At 48.7% G+C, this 17,309-nt stretch overlaps 2 protein-coding genes across 4 annotated transcripts; both read right to left on the bottom strand.

Moving 5' to 3' along the window:
• Positions 1-965: 965 nt before the first annotated feature.
• Positions 966-5,103, bottom strand: EBP (EBP cholestenol delta-isomerase). Of its 2 annotated transcripts, none has more exons than XM_052663525.1 (5): positions 5,022-5,103; positions 3,721-4,032; positions 2,543-2,579; positions 2,291-2,421; positions 966-1,670 (listed from the first exon to the last, which is right to left on the bottom strand). In XM_052663525.1, exons 2-5 carry the CDS (start codon positions 4,019-4,021, stop codon positions 1,447-1,449), a joined length of 693 nt encoding a protein of 230 aa, XP_052519485.1. In that variant the 5' UTR covers positions 4,022-4,032; positions 5,022-5,103; the 3' UTR covers positions 966-1,446. The 2 variants fall into 2 exon arrangements, with proteins under 2 accessions (XP_052519485.1, XP_052519486.1); XM_052663526.1 differs by lacking the exon at positions 5,022-5,103 and adding an exon at positions 4,693-4,732.
• A 1,311-nt stretch (positions 5,104-6,414) lies between these two features.
• On the bottom strand, positions 6,415-16,000 carry PORCN (porcupine O-acyltransferase). 2 transcript variants are annotated; one of them, XM_052663245.1, is made up of 14 exons: positions 15,865-16,000; positions 14,500-14,692; positions 14,120-14,163; positions 13,538-13,719; positions 13,327-13,457; positions 13,194-13,211; positions 11,949-11,963; positions 11,725-11,850; positions 11,464-11,564; positions 10,350-10,426; positions 10,193-10,256; positions 9,982-10,067; positions 8,715-8,825; positions 6,415-6,682 (listed from the first exon to the last, which is right to left on the bottom strand). In XM_052663245.1, exons 1-14 carry the CDS (start codon positions 15,998-16,000, stop codon positions 6,581-6,583), a joined length of 1,386 nt encoding a protein of 461 aa, XP_052519205.1. In that variant the 3' UTR covers positions 6,415-6,580. The 2 variants fall into 2 exon arrangements, with proteins under 2 accessions (XP_052519205.1, XP_052519206.1); XM_052663246.1 differs by lacking the exons at positions 11,949-11,963; positions 13,194-13,211.
• Positions 16,001-17,309: the final 1,309 nt, after the last annotated feature.

Raw genomic sequence — 17,309 nt, 5'->3', positions numbered from 1 at the left:
GTGAGGGGTATCTGTGGGTACATGATAAGTGGTCTGTGGGGGTGAGTAAAGGATGTCTGTGGGACGAGTGATAGGATATGGTGTAAGTGATGGAAGATCTGTGGGGTAATTGGGGATCTATAGGGTGAGTGATGGGGAATGTAAGGTAAATAGATTCTTCAAAGTGATTATGGGGAATTTACAGGGTGAGTGATTGAGGGATCTATGGTGAGTGATGAGACTTATGGGGTAAATGATAGGGCATTTGGTAGGAGAGTGATAAGGTCTGTGTAATACATGATGGGGGATCTGAGTGAGTCATAGAGTTCTAAGTGATGGACGGTCTCTTGGGGCAAGTGATGGGGTCTGTAGTGTGAGTGATGGAGGTCTGTGAGGGGAATGATTCTCTCTGTCAATGGAGCAAATGAAAGGCTGTTTGTGGGGACAGTGATGGGTATCTTAGGAGTTAATGATGGAGTATGTGGGGTGAGTGATGGGAGGGTAGTGGAGTGACTTTTGTGGGGGTCTCTGGTGTGAGTGATGGGAATCTTTAAGGTAGTGATGGGGTTCTTTGGAGTGAGTAATAGGGGATATATGGAGTTAGTAATGGGGTATTTGTGGGATACCTGATCAGGAGATAAGAGGCTGAGTAAACTGAAGAACTTGGATTTGGAAACTTCTCAGCCTGACCATATTTCAAAACAAGAAAGGGTATATTCTGGAGAGAATGCCAAGGGTGTGGATGGATGATCATGCCTTAAAAGACTTTACAGATGTGATTCATGGATCTAATTAACCATCAGGGGAATCTGTGGGGTCAGTGATGGAAATTTGTGAGGTCATAGGTTCGAGGCCTATGGCATGATGATGCTGGTCTATGGCTGAGAGGATGGTGGTCTGTGGAATGAGTGCTGGAAAGATCTGTAGGGTCAGTCATGGGGCATCTCTGGGGTTAATAATGAAAAATCTCTCAGTATAGGGTCAAGATCTTTATTTCCTGATTAAAAAAATTGTCCCTGGGAGAATGGCATTGAAACATGTCTACTATCATGTAAGAAACGAATCGCTAGTCTAGGTTCGATACAGGATACAGGATGCTTGGGGCTGGTGCACTGGGATGACCCAGAGAGATGATATGGGGAGGGTGGTGGGAGGGGGGTTCAGGGTTGGGAACTCATGTACACCTGTGGTGGATTCATGTCAATGTATGGCAAAACCAATACAGTATTGTAAAATTAAAAAAAAAAATTGTCCCCATCACAGACTTCCTAGGTTCTCTTGTACCTTTGTCCCATTGGCTCCTGACAGTGGCTCCACACGGCTCCTTTCTTCCCACTGCCCACCCATCAACCTAAGTTTGACAGATCAATTTGATTTGTCCTTCCAACCTGTGGGAGCAAGGATTGGAATCTTCTGGCAGGTGGAGAGTTCCTCAATAGCTGGTGTTTAAGCCTAGTTCATCACTCTTTAGTTCTGCTTGTTCTTGGCTTTGGGGGCTTTGGCATCCAGTATGCTCTGGGCATGAGCAAGTTGCCTTATAGAATCCAGTATGAGGAGTCCGGGCAGCACCAACCACAGGGCATTCAAGAAAACAAAGTAAAACCAGAAGTAGAGTGGGTGGCCCAGCTCCCCGTGCTGGAATCCATCACGGTACTCTGTCAGGAAATAGAGCACATCTCCATATACCTGACCTGTGGGAGGTAAAAGGAGAAGGAAACTCTGTAAGGAGGAGGAACAATTCCAAGCCATTTTCCAAGTTATGAGAGCTCAGGATTCCCAAATTCAGAGACATAAAAGTTCTGAAATCACATGACTGAAGATTTGAGAAATCAGAAATGTGAGAATTCCAGAAATCAGAAGCTGAGACTTTCTGAACTCAAGAGAGTTCATGTCTCCAGAATTTAAGCTCCAAATCCTTTCATTCAAGACAGCTCAGGATTCCAGGACTAAAGAGAACTCATATTTCCAGAAAGCTAACAACATAAGAACATAAGAGGACTGAATCTCAGATGAAGGAAGCTCAGAATCTTGATCAAGAAGAATGCAAGGGTTTCCAACCATCATGGGCCACCTCATGTAACTGTAACCCTCATGAGAGACTTTGTGATGGAGTGGGAGGAGAAATGAACTCTCCTGGATTGAGAACACAGGCCTGGAGGGGCATAGCTGTTCCAAAACCTCAGGGAGTTTGTCATTCAGTCTGACTCAGCCCTGGATGGGCACAATTGAGAAGTCCCACCCGCAGGAATGCCCCCATGTCTGTAGACACCCCATCAAGCCCTCAACCACCCATTGTGGGCCTTCTCCTCACCGACAGAGACCACAAGCTGTAGGACAAAGCGGAGGGGTTGATGGCGGAGAAAAGCAATCACCACCCACAGGCTGAGTGGTCCCCACAGGTAAGCCGTGACAGTCTCCATGCATATCATGAAGTTATCATTCCTGCAAGAGAAAGGATGGAGGGGGCACTGGCATCACTGTGCTCTACCTACAAGGCACCCCTTAATGCTCCCTGACTTACCTCCCCCCAAAACAATGCAGGTCTCCCTTGACAAACACTTACAGGATGTATCGGCTGTCTCCCTTGGCATACTCTTTCCCTGAGGAAGATAAGAAACTTATATGAAGAACATCAGCAGGAAAAAGAAGTCAGACTTGTGAGAGCCAAGGGCTCATGTAAGAAGGCAGGCTTTATAACTTCCCCATGCCTCAGTTTCCTCATCTGTGAAATGGGGCAGCTGTTTTTATATGTATACAAGATAACACGTGCAAACTTGACACAGAACATTAAGTGTTGCTGTGATTGTCTTGTATTCAATAAATGTTTGTGGAATAAAATCAGGCAGGTGTAAATGATGGAGTGAGGAAAGTATCCAATGAGAGAAAGAGAGAGAGCTCGAAGGTGAACAGATGAGTAAATGAAAGAGTGAGCAGAAATCACTAAGGAAAAGATAGATCACCCAGTATTAAAATAGACAGGAGACTGAAATAGGTTTTTCACAAAAGAGGATTCTAAATGGTGAAAAAACACATGAAAGGTACTCCTTAATCACTAAGGGAAAGCAAATTAAAACCATAATGAGATATCACTCACATCCACTTGAAGGACTAAAATTTAATAAATACCTGATCATATCAAGTGTTGATCAGGCTGTGGAAAAACTAACTCTAATATACTGCCGGTGGGAATATAAAATGGTGCAGCCATTCTTGAAAGTTCTGTAACATTTATTCTTTCAAAACTCCTTATAAACTTATGATGAGTGTCCTCATCAAAAAAAACACAAAGTTCAGAAGCAAAGTTCATTTTAAAAAAAGCATGCTACCATTTATACAAAAGGAAAAATTAAAATGATGATGATGATGATAATAAACAGTTATATGGCATGCATTGTCTGCCAAACATTGTTCTAAGTGTCTTACATGTATTTGGGTATGACTATTATCTCTCTTCTATAGTTGAGCAAACTGAGGTTTATGTGTGTAATTTATGTGTAAACCTTGAAAAGAAACACAAGCAATTATTTGGGGAAACTTGGTGGATAGAAGGTAGATTTTTACTGCATACCTCTAAATAGCTTCATTTTGGACCCATGTGGATATATATGCAACAAAAGTTAAATAAATTTTTAAAATTTATTTTAAACAAATGGAGTAAGAGTTGGTGGGTGGGTAAACATCTAAACCAATCCTTGTCCAGGAAATTCCCTTCCACAGCATATTGAAGAACCCAGGACTCACAGAGTTGAGATAAGATGGCTTGGTCTCCGAGAAGGTCCGCGTGGTAGAGGCTGAACCAGCCCTCAATCACCAAGTGAATGAACCCACATACTGCAAACCAGCACAGGGACAGTCTCCGCCAAGTCCCCAGTGGGACGACCGCAGCACGCCCTGACAACAGCCATGTGGCCACAACTAAGACTCCAGAGACGGAGAATAGGCCAGCCAGGATATGCCAGGTGGGGCAGTCATTAGGCACAAAGTTGTCTAGTCTCAGATGCCGAGGCCAGTAGGGGTGCGTGGGGCTGGTGTTGGTGGTCATGTCTTTGTAGGCTGATGGTGGTGTGTGGATATGTAGAAAAGAGAATAAAAAAAAAAAAAAACTGAACAAATACAAAGGCATAGAATGAGATCATAAAATCAAATCCAAATAGTTTATTATGACAAGAAATGTAAGTGGACTCAATTAACCGATTAAGACTGACTCAATTAAAATAATCTAATTATATACTATTGTAAAAACATGAAAATAAGGCCACAGAAAAACCGAAAGCTTGTTCCTGCCCTCTGGGAGCCATATGATATGGTAGACCAGAGCAGATCCCAGCTCTCATTGGTCTCACTGGGAAGATAGAACCAGGCCTAGTCTCTGCTCTCATTGGTAACAGTCTGGTGGTCAGACACGACAATCAGACTAGGTCCCAGCCCTCATTGGTCATGCTCTGGCAGGGAGACACAGTAACCAGGCCTGATCCCCGCCCTCAGGGGTTACAGTCCGCTGGGGGAGACACAGGAGCCACACCCGGTGCCATGACTCACAGGTCTGCTAGGGGAGACACAACGACAAGATTTGCAGGGGTCACTGTCTTGCATCCTGCAATGGAAAGCTATTACCCTCCCCATAGTCCTGGAAACTGCAGGACAGACAAAAAAGATGATTATTCAGAACTACACCTTCAGGTTCAGTGTCCGACCCCTCCCGAAATTGCTCACCCTGCAGCCAACCCGCAAGAAAGAGGAAAGTGGAGGGCAGGGGTCCTGCGCCTGGAGCTAAAGGGGAAAAGGAGGGGCAAATACAGAGACCACCAATCAGAACTAGAACCCTCTGGTTCAGCTGCCCGATGAGAAGGCAGAGCTCTTGCAGTCCCGACAACCGCGCATTAGCCGACCGCCCCGCGCAGGCGCGTGGGGGTGGTGAGGATGGCAAAGCGGAGGGAGAAGTGGGGGCGGGGGAAGGGTCTCGCGCAGGCGCGCCAAGGGCTGGCCATTTAGCAATTGAGAGCTAAGGGATGGAGAGGCATTTCAGGCGGAGGGCAACTCACTCAACAGCGCGTTTGCAGCGGCCTCTCCCACAGGCTCCTGGGTCTCACTAAGATTGCTCGCTGGCTCCGAAATATCACTACTTCAAATCCAACCCCTCACAGGTTCCGCCTTGTGGAACTGGCCAATGGAGGAGCTGGAAAGGAGGCCAGTGCCGCTCTCAACCAATAGTTATTGTCTGTGTGCCGCTGACCCCGCCCTCACGCGTGGTACCATTTTTGCTGCGGAGAAGCCACGGTTGGTGCGCGTTTTCAGCCAGAAGCCAATCTGTGGCAAGTCTTGGCTTCAGTTTCCCTAACCCCTTATCCATCCCATCGAAAATCGGGTGTTTATCTGCTGTTGAATCAGCACTGCGTTGCACTCATTTGTAAAAGCAGAGCAACCAAAACTTTTCCCAGATCAACCTTCAATCCTAACCGCCCCCCCCAAATGGGCAAGGAAACGTAATACAAATAAGTCCTGGTGGCTCAGCAGTAAAGCATCCACCTGCAATGCAGGAGACGCGGGTTCGAGCCCTGGGTCGGGAAGATCCCCTGGAGAAGGGAATGGCAATCCACTCCAGTATTCTTGCCTGGGAAATCCCATGGACAGAGGAACCCGCGGGCTACAGTCCATGGGGTTGCAGAGAGTTGGATACAACTAACAGATCAAATCTTACTGCTGCCTCCGTCTCTCCTTCAGGCCATCTCCATCTGGACTTCAAGTCAGAACAACCAATCAAAACCCAAGCCCCTCAGCCTTGCTGACCAATTGACATGGAGGCCCTCAAACCCCCTGTGCCAACTCTTAAGAGTGAATCAAAATTCCGTAACTCTAACCCAGTGGGCACCCAGACTATTCAGTCAGTCTCCAGACCCAACCCAGGCCTTCTATCCAATTAGAATCCACACCCCTCAGTCCTAAGGACCAATAGACATCAACTCTTCATCAGTCTTGCTTTTCCTCCACTGTCCCAGTCAGGGCAACCAGTAAGAATGGGAATTCCTCAGTTTTTCAGCCAATTGGAACAATTAGTATCAGGCCTCCCCCACATCCAGGTATCCAATCTGTCCTGGTCCCACTCAAATCTAGCAGTACTATCCTCAGGCTCATCATTCAATCATGAATGATAATAAATTAACTATAAACCAATCACAACCTCTCTCTTCATGGTTTCTAGCTTCCAAACCTTTATACATCCTGTGTCCCCTTCCTAATTCATTTCTATTCCCCACTGAACAGTGAAGAAAGAGGCTTTTGTATATTTCCTACTTTTATTTGATAATAACAAACTGTATAAAAAGGGACAAGGAAGGCAGGGAGGCCCTGGATCTCCCCCTCTCTGCTTCCCCAAGCATCCCCCACCCCTAGGCCCCAGGAGGGACCACTCCCTTCCCGCCTTGTGGTGGGGTGGGGATTGACAGGCATGGAAATGGTGTGTGTGTCTGTTTGTGTATGGGTGTTGAGAGGGGTCAAGGATGGAGAGAGGGTCAAGAATTAGAGGGCCTTCCCTCATCACCCATCAGAGCTGGCACCCTGAGGAGGGGTCTTGAGGGAGCTTGTGATGGTCCACAGATGTGTCTTAGCCTATGAGACGGTAGAAGATCCAGCATCCAAAAGTGACCCAGTGACTGGCCCAGCTGAGCTCTGACCATTTGTGGACCGTGTATGCCATGCCGTAGCCCTGTGGGAAAGAGGTGACGGTTGGTCCCACTCAGCAAGAATAAAAAGATCTCAGGAAAACCCATCCTTTGCTCAAGGATGTTTCTGTGACTCCACTGCAATCCTGAGTGAGGCCCCAGAGAAGAGATTGAGTACATATGAAAGGTAAGCAGACTTAGTCTTTTTTCTTTTGTGTTTTCTCCTATTTTAAAAATTTAAATACGAGACAAGGCGATCCCACTCTCTGACCCGTACTCTCCCTTATATATAAAGAGTTCCTAGAAATTGAGTTTTTAAAAAGACAGACATTAGCAAAGGAGGTGAGTAGGCCATTTTCAGAAAAGGAAAAAAATGAAATCACTCTTAAACATATCAAAGGATACTCAGCCTCATGCATCACCTCCCTCCACTCAAACTGACAAACATATCTGTGAAGTCTGAAAGGCACTTATTGTTGTGACAAGCACGATCACACACTGCTGGTGGGAGGGTGAAAAGGTAACTTCTCCATTGCTATCAAGACTAGATCCTACAGTTCTGTCTGCTTCTCTGTGAATCCACATGGATGTGACATTATTACTTGCTGTAGCATTACTTACAATAGAAAAGGAGTAGAAAATCACCTGGGTGTTCACTGATAAGGGACAAACTATATTATATCACAATGGAAAAGATGAATGAGGATACTCTGTGTCTTTTTTAAAAAAAGTACTTATTTGGCTGTGCCAGGTGTTAGTTGCAGTATGCGGGATCTAGTTCCCTGACTGGGGATCAAACCCAGGCCCCTTGTGTTGGGAGCTCAGGGTCTTAGCCACTGGACCACCAAGGAAGTCCCTACTCTGTGTCTTAATGTGGGAAGTTTTCAGGAATTATGTGAAAAGAGCAACATGCAGCACAGTGTCATTCATATGTTACCTTTAGGGTAGAAACCAGGGGGAGGGAATTAAAAAAAATTTATATCTGCTTATTATGCTTTTATTTTAGAAGAATAGCTCAATAAAGTGAACAAAAGTGGGTACCCATAAGAGGATGGAGGTAACACAGTAGGAATAAGATTTTCCCCTGAATATCTTGTACACTGGTGTCTGAACCATGTGATATGCATGAACTATTTTTTTTTTAGCTGTGCCTCGAGGATTGCAGGACCTTAGTACGCTGACCAGGGATTGAACCTGGGCCCCAGCAGTGAAAGTGCCATGTGCTAACCACTGGACTGCCAGGGAATTTCCTGCATTAACTATTTTTTAAAGTTTTAATAAAAAACCAACAATTTTATTTAAAAAGAAGCAAAATCCAGATTTTACACATTCAACCTGAATGAAAAATCAAAAATTGTTTTTTAATGACAAAATATAAAACATAAAGTTTTATTTTCAATTAAAAATTGAACTAAGGGAATTCCTAGTGGTCCAGTGGTTAGGACTAGGTCCCTTCACTGTGGTGGCCCAGGGTTCACTTCCTGGTCAGGGAACTAAGATCCTGCAAGATGCTTGGCGCGGCCAAAAAAAAAAAAAGAGAGAGAAGCAAAACCTGGATCCTGTTAGTGCCATATAAATAAACATTACTTTAATTTGTTTTTCATTTAAAGAGGAGTAAAATCTGGAATGTGCACACTCTACCTGAATAAAAACAGTATATACATTTTAACATACACTTTTAAAGTAGAATCCAGGATTTGCACAATCAATATAAGTAAAACTATTTTTAACAAATTAAATAAAGAAAACTTGCCAGTTCTACCTAAGTAACAATATGATGAAATAATTAACTTTTAAAAAAGGAAAACTCAGATTTTATATTTATCTATAGAAAATAAATTTTATAAGTAAAATAAACACATTTTGCACACTTCATCCAAGTAAAAGACCCAACAGTATCAATCAACCAGAGGGACAATGGGAGAGAAGGACAAAGGAGCAGTGGTTACACAAGCTGGAGACACTGGACACAAGGTCCTCATGCCTTGTCCTCCACACCTTTGTTCTTATGGTTCTGATGAGCAGGTAGCACATCCCTGGGTGACCCCCAGCCCAGGCCCCACCCCCCAACCTTACCTGTTCCTCTGTGGTGTCGTCCACATCAACATCAAACAGGGAGCCCAGGTAGGCTAGGTGGAAGATGGCAAGGGCCCCAAAGAACAGGTTTAAGGCTCGGACCCCCAGGCCCTGTGGAAGACAGATGGATAAGCTTGGCATCTGGACCTAATCACTGTCCTCCAATCCCACCTGGGCAGGTGCTCCCAGGGAAACACTCTGCTGCTGCTGCTGCTGCTAAGTCGCTTCAGTCGTGTCTGACTCTTCGTGACCCCATGGACTGCAGCCCACCAGGCTCCTCCGTCCATGGGATTTTCCAGGCAAGAGTACTGGAGTGGGTTGCCATTGCTTTCTCCAAGGGAAACACTCTAGGCACAGGAATAAGGATGTCCAGGGCACCCCCTGCCAGAGTAGGAAAGAGATGGTTCTGATCCTCCTGGAGCTCAAGGGGTATCCAAGGATGAGGATACTGTTAGCTTGAGAACGTCCAAATTGGGGGAGATTCGAGCATTCAGGCAGAGGAGGAAGAATGATGGGTGGGGCCTTGAGTTGGGAGTTTATGGTGATAAACATTGGCTGGCTGGTTAGAGGGAAATCTGAAATTCTCCATACTTCTTGTTGCCAAAAGGATGAGAAAAAAAAGACACAAACTAAAGCAAATTGCTACTATGACCTACAGGGCCCACCTCTCCCCCTCTGACTCACTCTGCTCAAGCCATCCTGGCCTCCTCACTATTCCTCAAATATTTCAGGCACCCTCCCATCTCGGGGCCTTTACTCTGGTTGTTCCCTTTGCCCGAAATGCTCCCCTTCCTTACCTCCTTCAGTTAAAGAACTCAAAAGTCACTTCCCCACTTAAACTTGAAACCACTCACCCCTGATACTTCCCTCACCCCTTCCCTTATGTATTTTCTCCTTGGCACTAATCACAACCTAACAAGCTACTACACTTTACTGACTTATTTTTTATTTACTGTCTCCCCTGTTAAAATGTTTGTCCCAGAGGGCTGAGATTTTGGTTTATTTTATTAATCACTGTGTCTCCAACACCAGTACCAGCAGGTGCTCAACAAATGTTCATTGGGAAAATAAACGCTAGGGGGGTATACAGGAGTTGCTTGATACATTCTTATTAGAGAGATGGATGCCAGTGAATAGAGGTGAGGTTATGAACATGGTTCAGGACTGGAAAAGAAAGCTGGGCACCCTGAGATAGATATAAGATGGAAAGAGAAATAATTTTTGAGGTGGGGAGTTGACCACAAGGCTGCCTAGGCTGAATCCTCACCAAGCGATGCTGGTGTGAACAGTCTGGTGGGCACCGTTTTGATAGGACGCAGGCACTGAGAATCCGAGCCAGGCGCTTTCGGAGAACTAGGGCAGATGCGGGGGAGGGGAAGGTAAGACTGTCAGGTTAGCCTCAGGTGACAGTGGTTCCAGCCCGCCACCAACCAACACCAGCCACCCGTCCCATCTGCTGGGTTGGGTTCTGCACTCACCGTGCTCCACGTAAGTGATAAATGCCAGAGACAGCAGTACTGCAGCCAGGTGGAAGCTGAAGCCCTGGGGTGGGGTTGGGGGCAGTGAGGTGAGTGAGCAGGAGGCCCCGCCACCCCCACCCAGCTACCATCTTGATCCCACTTCTGCTCTGCTCACGTGCAAGAGGGCGCTGGCTGCATAGGTGACCAGCACGGCTGAGAAGGTCCCCAGGTGGAGAGCATTCTTGAAAACATCTACGGGGGGCAGAGAGAGGCGGGGCAAGAGTCTCCTGAGCTTTTCCCCTGCCCTTCCTGGGGGGCCATTAGGGCAGGGTGAGGATACCCACAACCTCTCAGGGCCCCCAGGGTGAATTCTCTCTATAATGGCCTCCAATTTCACATTGCCTAAAACTTAGCTCCTGATTGTCCCTCCCAACCTGTTCCTCCTATAGTCTTTCCAAGTGTGGCCAATGTCAATTAAACCCTTCCAATTCCTCAGGACCAAAAGCCTCACTATCACCTTTGCTCTGCTCCTCCCCTGACTCCCATAACCAAACTCTTAGCATATTCTGTCAGTTCCAGCTTTGGAGTTTATCCAAAATTTGACCTCTCCATTTCCCTCCTCAACACCCCATCTTTCCTCACAATAGCCAGAGGATCCTGTTATAACCCAAGGTAGCCCGTGGCCCTCTTCTGCTCATACCCCTGCTGTGTCTCTCTCAGAGAAAAAGCCAAAGTCCTCCCCGTGGCCAGAGAGACGCTATAGGACCAGGCTCTGTCACCTCTTAGACCTCACCTCCTGCCACTCATCCCCTTGCTCACTCTGCTCCGGCTCTACTGATCTCCTCACTGTACCTCAAATGTGCCAGGTATACACCTGCCTCAGGGCCTATGCACTGCTGTTCCTGCCATTTGTTACATTTCTCACATACATATTTGCATTGATTGCTTTCTCACCTCTAGGTCTTTGCTCAGACTAGCTCCTCAAGTGAGACTTGCTCTGGTTGATTTATTTAAAATTGCATCCACTCCCACCCACACACTCCTAACACTCCCAGATCATCTTCACCTTCTCTCTTTATTTTTCTTACCACAGCACATATCACCACCTGAACTACTGTGTATTTTTAAAAATTATACTGCTCCCCCCAACAAAAATGTCAACTCAACAAGGACAGGAGTTGTTTGGGAGGTTTTTTGGTCCCTACTATCTTCAACTTGTTGTATGAATGTGAAAATGGGTGTGGGTTGATGACTGTCAACCCTCTTGGAGTGATGACTTTGTGACTCACAGTTATTTAGCCAATAAGACATGGGCAGGTTCCAGCTTGTGACAACTTCCACCATGGACCGGGGCAGCTCCACATTCAGTGGCTTAGAGACTGTCAGGTCCCTGTGGGCAAGAGAGACACGCAAACTTATTTGGGATTTAACCCACCTGAGAGTCACACTTTTGTTCTTAGTTGTTCCCTCCCCTGGGAGCATCCCCCCTCCTCCCTGACGCTCCTCTAGGCAGCACCCCGTGGGAGATGGAGCCCTCCAGCCCTCCCCACCATTCCAGGTGATCCTTCTCCTCGGTGAAGCCAGCCCCCGCCAACGTGGCTGTGGCTTCGGACAGAAAGCCCACAAAGTAGTTGCTGAAGTGGAAGGAGACAGCACTCTCGTAGGCTCGCAGCCACCTGGGGGAAAAGGAGCCAGAGGGAGAGGCATCATGCCCAGGTCCAGGCGTGACACCCCCCCAACTGCCAGCATCCCTGGCCCCACTCCATAGACTCACCTTACCATGGTGCCCCTAGGGGTCAGGAAGGCAGCAGAGAAGAAAGGAAAGAGAGTCAGAGAGGCCCTGGAAGCTGGTCTGAGTTGTTCATCGACAAGACAGACAGAAACATGGCAGCAAAAGAGGTGACAGTCATGCTACGATAGCCATACACATCCATGCGTCCATGCCCTGTTGGTTAGTTTCAGGTGGCTCAAATTGACGTGTGAGCTGCTCTATGATATGACATGGTCCCACGGCTTCACCTGGCCAGACATCCAGACCCAGCCACTGTTAGAGGCTGATCTCACAGCTACATGGGCAGACACAGATACTATCAAGACTCCCAGCTCTCTGACCAGATTCAGTGACCATAAGACACATGGAAGTCCTTTAGTTAGGCTCAGAGATCGTCAAGCACCCAGTTATATACACATACACAATTTTACACTTAAGACAGTCATCCTGTCAGTTGTACACTTAGACATGGTCAAAGACAGGAAACATTTTCCACTGGAAAAAGCATAGGTTCTGGATTCAGGCCTGGGATTAATGTCTGGCTGTAGTTGGGTGACAATGGGCAAGTCATCCCACCTTTCAGAGCCTCATTCAGCATCAGACACAATCAGCAGCCAGTGAGGAGGGGAGAAGTTCATGTAATCAAAGAGCTGGATGAAATCCTAGTCACACCAGGGGTGGATGGTCAGTCCTGCCCCTCCGTCGGACAATACTGAGGAGCCAGAGAAGGCAGATCCATAGGCAGAATCATCACAGACACACACACAACACACCACAGATCCATTCCCAGCCACAATTAGAGACAAGCCAGGTTTATCCTATCTAGTGACAGCTACATGCTCCCATCACAGACAACCGCACAGCCAGCCAGCCAGCCAGAACTCCAGTCCCACACAAGAAGTCCCTGGCTGACAGGCAGACACCCACACACACCTCTAGCCAGTGTCACAGACAGGTCAGCATTGCCAACTGACACATATCTGTTGCTTTCTATTGTACTCACATAACTTGCTTCTAATGGTGGAATAGGAGAACAGATGGACAGACAGGTACAGTATGTAATGGAGTATCTACTGTACATGGAGTTATAGGGCCAATCATGGTCAAACCAAAGCCTCAGACAAACAGTCTCTGTCTAGTCACTGGGTAGATGGTCAGACAGTCTCAGACTCACAGAACCAATCAGTTACAGACTATGCCCCACCCCCCAGTCAGCCCCACTCGCCCTCAGCACCTGCCCTCATTTACCTGACTTTGCGTTTCTTGCTGTAGTAACAGAAGACAGATAGAAGCATTAAGAGACAAGCTCAGAGCTGGGGAGACCCCAGGTACCTCCCCAACCCCCTCACTGCTGGGCAGAGGCCTCGAAGGCTGTGCTCACTTGCGAAGGAGGCGGTCACCATCAAGGGGAATGAAGTACGGGAAGAGGTAGGGCCCCACACAGGTGGACAGCACAAGGCACAGCAGGGCCAGCGCCAGGCTCCGGGCCACCTTCTGCAGCCATCGGCGGCTCTATGGGGATCAAGGCTCCGTGAACAGTGCCTCACGGTGGCTCCCACAGTCCCTGCCCACCTGTCTACCCAGGGCCTCACCAGCGGGCGACCTTGGACGGCCTGTAGGTAGCTGTGGAAGGATATCCAGGGCCCGAACACGATGGTGCCCACGAAGTAGAGGTAGCCCATGAACTCCACAGGCGAGGGCACTGCGCCCACCTCGCCCCTGTCCAGGTCGAAGCCCAGAGACACCGCCTTCATGGCCACGATCATCTGGGCCCCTACATGTGGTGCCCATGGTCAAGTGGATGAGAAGAGAGCAGGTAGCCATGGGGGGATGTGGGGATCACCAGGTGAAAGGTGGTAGGAAAGAAGAGTGCAAGGGTGGAGAAGTGGGCACAGGGTCAGACAGGCAGTTGAGCAGGTGGGCCCAGGACTGGCAGATGTTCTGACTCTATAGAGAGTCAGGCACGGACATGAGATGGGACAGACAGATGGGGTGGGGGAAGAGGCATGGTAGAGAGAAACACAGACGTGAGGGGAGTCTGAGCGCTGTGTGTCCAGTGAGCTAGGCAGATGAGGGAGAAGCATGGGGAAGGAAAGAGACAGGGTGGGGGGATTTAGGAGAGGTGGAGTGGGGCTGGAGGGCTGGGGCAGGGGGACAGAGCCAGGGCTGCCTACCTCGCATCTTGTGCCATGTCACGGTATCCACCATGTGCATCTCACTGAGGAAAAAGGTGGTGATCTTGGCCCTATGACTCCCCTGGCCTCAGACACCGCAAAGGGGGGAAACCAAGGTGCAGACGGAGCATATTTTCCCTTAGCCCTGCACAACCTCAAGGAGGAAGAGTTCTCCAGGGCTCCCTCCTCCAGGGGGAGCTCAAGTGCCACCTGTCCAGGGTAGCCCTCTGGAAAGAACAAGCCTCCCAGATTTCTACCACCTCCAGAAACATCTTATGCCCTCCCTGTCCTGGACAGTCTCATGAGGGGTGGCCTGGGGACCCCCCTGCCCCCACCCACTCTTCTGCTGATGGTACAGGGATGAGGACTCATGCCCATACCCCATAAGCAGGTAGATGAGGATGGTGACGGAGAGGAAGACACCCCGATGGGAAGAATGTCGGCAGAGGAACAGCACGAGGTAGCACAGGAGGCTGAGCAGCACGACCCAAACCATGTGCAGCTGGAAGAAGTGGTAGAGGCTGAAGAAGCCGCCTGCCACGGTGCTTGCATGCTTCAAGTAGGATGGCAACCCTTTGGGTGAAAGAAAGAGAGAACATGATAGGGAACTAGAGGAGGGTTGGTAGAAGGGCAACCTGGGCAGAGTTCACAGCTCAGGCAAAGGCTTAGAGGTTGGAATGTGGTGGGATTGCAGGTGACACAAAGCAGGTTTTGGGGAGCTGGGGAGGCAGCTTGGGTTTAAAGAAAAGAGACATCTATAAAGGTCCTTTTGGGAACCCTGGAGGAAATCTGAATAACTTATATTGGATAACACTATAGCACTGAGATTAAATTTCCTGAGGGGTGATGCTTTAGGCTATGGTTGTGGGGGGAAGATGTCCTTATTCTTGGGGGACACATGCAAGAGGATTTGGGGTGAAGTGTCAGCAGGTTATTCAAGTGATTCAGGAAGATGATCAAGCGATCGATAGAGCGAGCTAATGTGGCAGGATGTTGACAGTTGGAGAATCAGGTGATGCGTATATGAGTGTTCATTGTACTATTCTTTCAACTTAGCTTTGCAGTAACTTTGAAATTTTTCAAAATGATAAACCTGGGGAAAAATAAAACATCCATTTAAGATAAAAGAACAAGAAAAAAGAAAGTGTAGAACTTCTGAGTCTCAGATTTCCAAAATTCTCAGCATCCTATAGGAACCTTGGGGACTTGGAATCTTATCTTTTAGATAAAGGCATGCCCCGGTTTGTGGAAACATTTCAGAATCTTAGAATCCAGAAATCTTATTATAATTCTAGAAATCCAGAATGCCAGCATTTTGGAAGCATAGAATATGAGAATTTCAACATGTCAGAATCCCCAAACCCTGTAACATGGTACTTTGGGATACATGGTACTTTCCATAGCCCTGTGACATGTGCATTTCAGAATTTTATAACCTTGGGATGTAGGCATTTCAAGACCCCAAGATTTAAGAACCTCAGCTTTCAAGAGTCCCAGAACCCAGGGATACTGAAAGGCATGGTTTGGCATGGCAGGATGAGACTTGATGTGATGTAGCATAGGGTGGCTGGGTTAGTAGGATGTGGGGTGGTAGAGTGAGGCTTAGCCTGGTGGGATGTGGTAGGCTGGACACATAGGAGCCTGGCTTGGCAAGATATGGCAGAATAAAGTGGGCCTTGGTATGGATAAATGTGGCAGGTGTGATATGGCTTGGCATGGTGGCCCATGGTGGGGCAGGCACTTACCAAGCCTCCAGAGGATGCGGCAGGCGAGGCAGATGGCAAGGAGCAACCAGATCTGGTCAAGGCCCTGCTGGGCAGTAGGCAGGAGACAGCCCTGCAGCAGCTGCTGGAAAAATTCCTGGCGGCTGAAGGTGGCCATTGCGGACCCCCACGGATGGATGGACAGATGGATAGACCTGAAAAAGGAGGGACACAGAGGAGGCTAGCTGGGATGTCCATGGGGCAGATGATGCTCAAGGGATGGATTTGAGCACTCAGATTTCAGCTTAGGGTATGGTGGGGGGAGGGTGCGAGTGTAAGGTACATCAGACTGAGCTGCCAACTGTGTGTGTGTGTGTGTGTATGTGTGTGTGTGGAGGGGTGTCCCAGGTGCCCATACACAGCCCGTGACCTGAGGTGAATGAAGGATCTGTGTTCTTGTACGCTGGGAACAGTCCGGGTCCAATGGTGATTGAATGGTGTACATTCTAGGCCTGTATATCAAATTGAAGGGCTCCCTGGTTTGCAAGGTAGAGTCACGCTGTGTGGAGGGCAGAGAGGGAGATCCTGTGACACTCGGGGACCGTGTGCATCTCTCCTTGAAAGGAGGTGGGGGGTGTCCTGTATCCCCCGCGCGCCCCATCCCACCCCCACCCGGCCGCCAACAAAGCCCTTCCCAGGCCCGGGGGCTGCAGGGAGGTGGAGATGGCGGTAGGGGACACGGCAGAAGGGGGAGGTGGAAAGGTGATGGAGAAGGGGCCCTAGCACACACACTGCAGACCCACAAGGGGAGGCCGGCTCAGGATGCAAGCTGGAGAGCCGAGCGTGCACCACCGGCGACCTACCTGGCAGTAAGGAAGCTGAGGTCCAAGGGGCTGGGGACGTGCCGCCGCCGCCGTCGTCGCTGCCTCCTCCCGGCAGCCTCCCCCGCAGGCCGCAAGGCCGGGACCAGCTGCAGCTCTCAGGGCTGCGCGGTGAGCGGGCCCTTTAAATCCCGGGCCGGCCCGGTCGGCCAATAAGAGAACGGGAGCGGGGCGGGGACGAAGGAGGAGGGGAGCGGTAGGATTGAGGGAAGGAGCTGGAGGTTGAGTGGAGCTGGGCGCGGAGGACGTAGGCGAGGGGAACGTTGGCTCCCGCAACTTTCCGACCTTTTAGTGTGCCAGTCCCTAAAGGGTCGTGTCGGGAGGTCTTCTGACCATCCAAGAAGAAACCGTCCAATCACCAAATTCCTAAACCGTGGAAGCCAAGATGGGAAAGATGGGGGAGGGAAGAGAGAAAGCCCGTTCCTCCATTCATCAGCCTCGCCCCTGAAACTGCCCACCTGCGCACATCTTCGTGACACTGTTATGCCCCCATTTCACAGATGGGAAAATAAACTGAGGTCTCTCCTTACCCATCCTTTGAGGGAACTATGGGGATTTCCAACCCTCCCCACCATCAGAGACCAGCCAGAAACACAAGTACTGACT

Source organism: Budorcas taxicolor, chromosome X, assembly GCF_023091745.1.
Source record: "Budorcas taxicolor isolate Tak-1 chromosome X, Takin1.1, whole genome shotgun sequence".
Taxonomy (NCBI): domain Eukaryota; kingdom Metazoa; phylum Chordata; class Mammalia; order Artiodactyla; family Bovidae; genus Budorcas; species Budorcas taxicolor.
Note: the sequence above shows the minus strand (reverse complement) of the source record. Positions and strands in the feature narration are given on the sequence as shown.

Excerpts from the sequence above, each read along its gene's own strand:
- EBP (XM_052663525.1), bottom strand. The coding sequence starts at position 4,021 with ATGACCACCAACACCAGCCCCACGCACCCCTACTGGCCTCGGCATCTG. Across the intron at positions 2,580-3,720 it reads AGCCATCTTATCTCAACTCT|GGAAAGAGTATGCCAAGGGA; the intron begins GTGAGTCCTGGG and ends TATCTTCCTCAG. Across the intron at positions 1,671-2,290 it reads ACAGCTTGTGGTCTCTGTCG|GTCAGGTATATGGAGATGTG; the intron begins GTGAGGAGAAGG and ends TACCTCCCACAG.
- PORCN (XM_052663245.1), bottom strand. The coding sequence starts at position 16,000 with ATGGCCACCTTCAGCCGCCAGGAATTTTTCCAGCAGCTGCTGCAGGGC. Across the intron at positions 13,458-13,537 it reads CCGTCCAAGGTCGCCCGCTG|AGCCGCCGATGGCTGCAGAA; the intron begins GTGAGGCCCTGG and ends TGATCCCCATAG. Across the intron at positions 6,683-8,714 it reads ACGACACCACAGAGGAACAG|GGCTACGGCATGGCATACAC; the intron begins GTAAGGTTGGGG and ends TCTTTCCCACAG.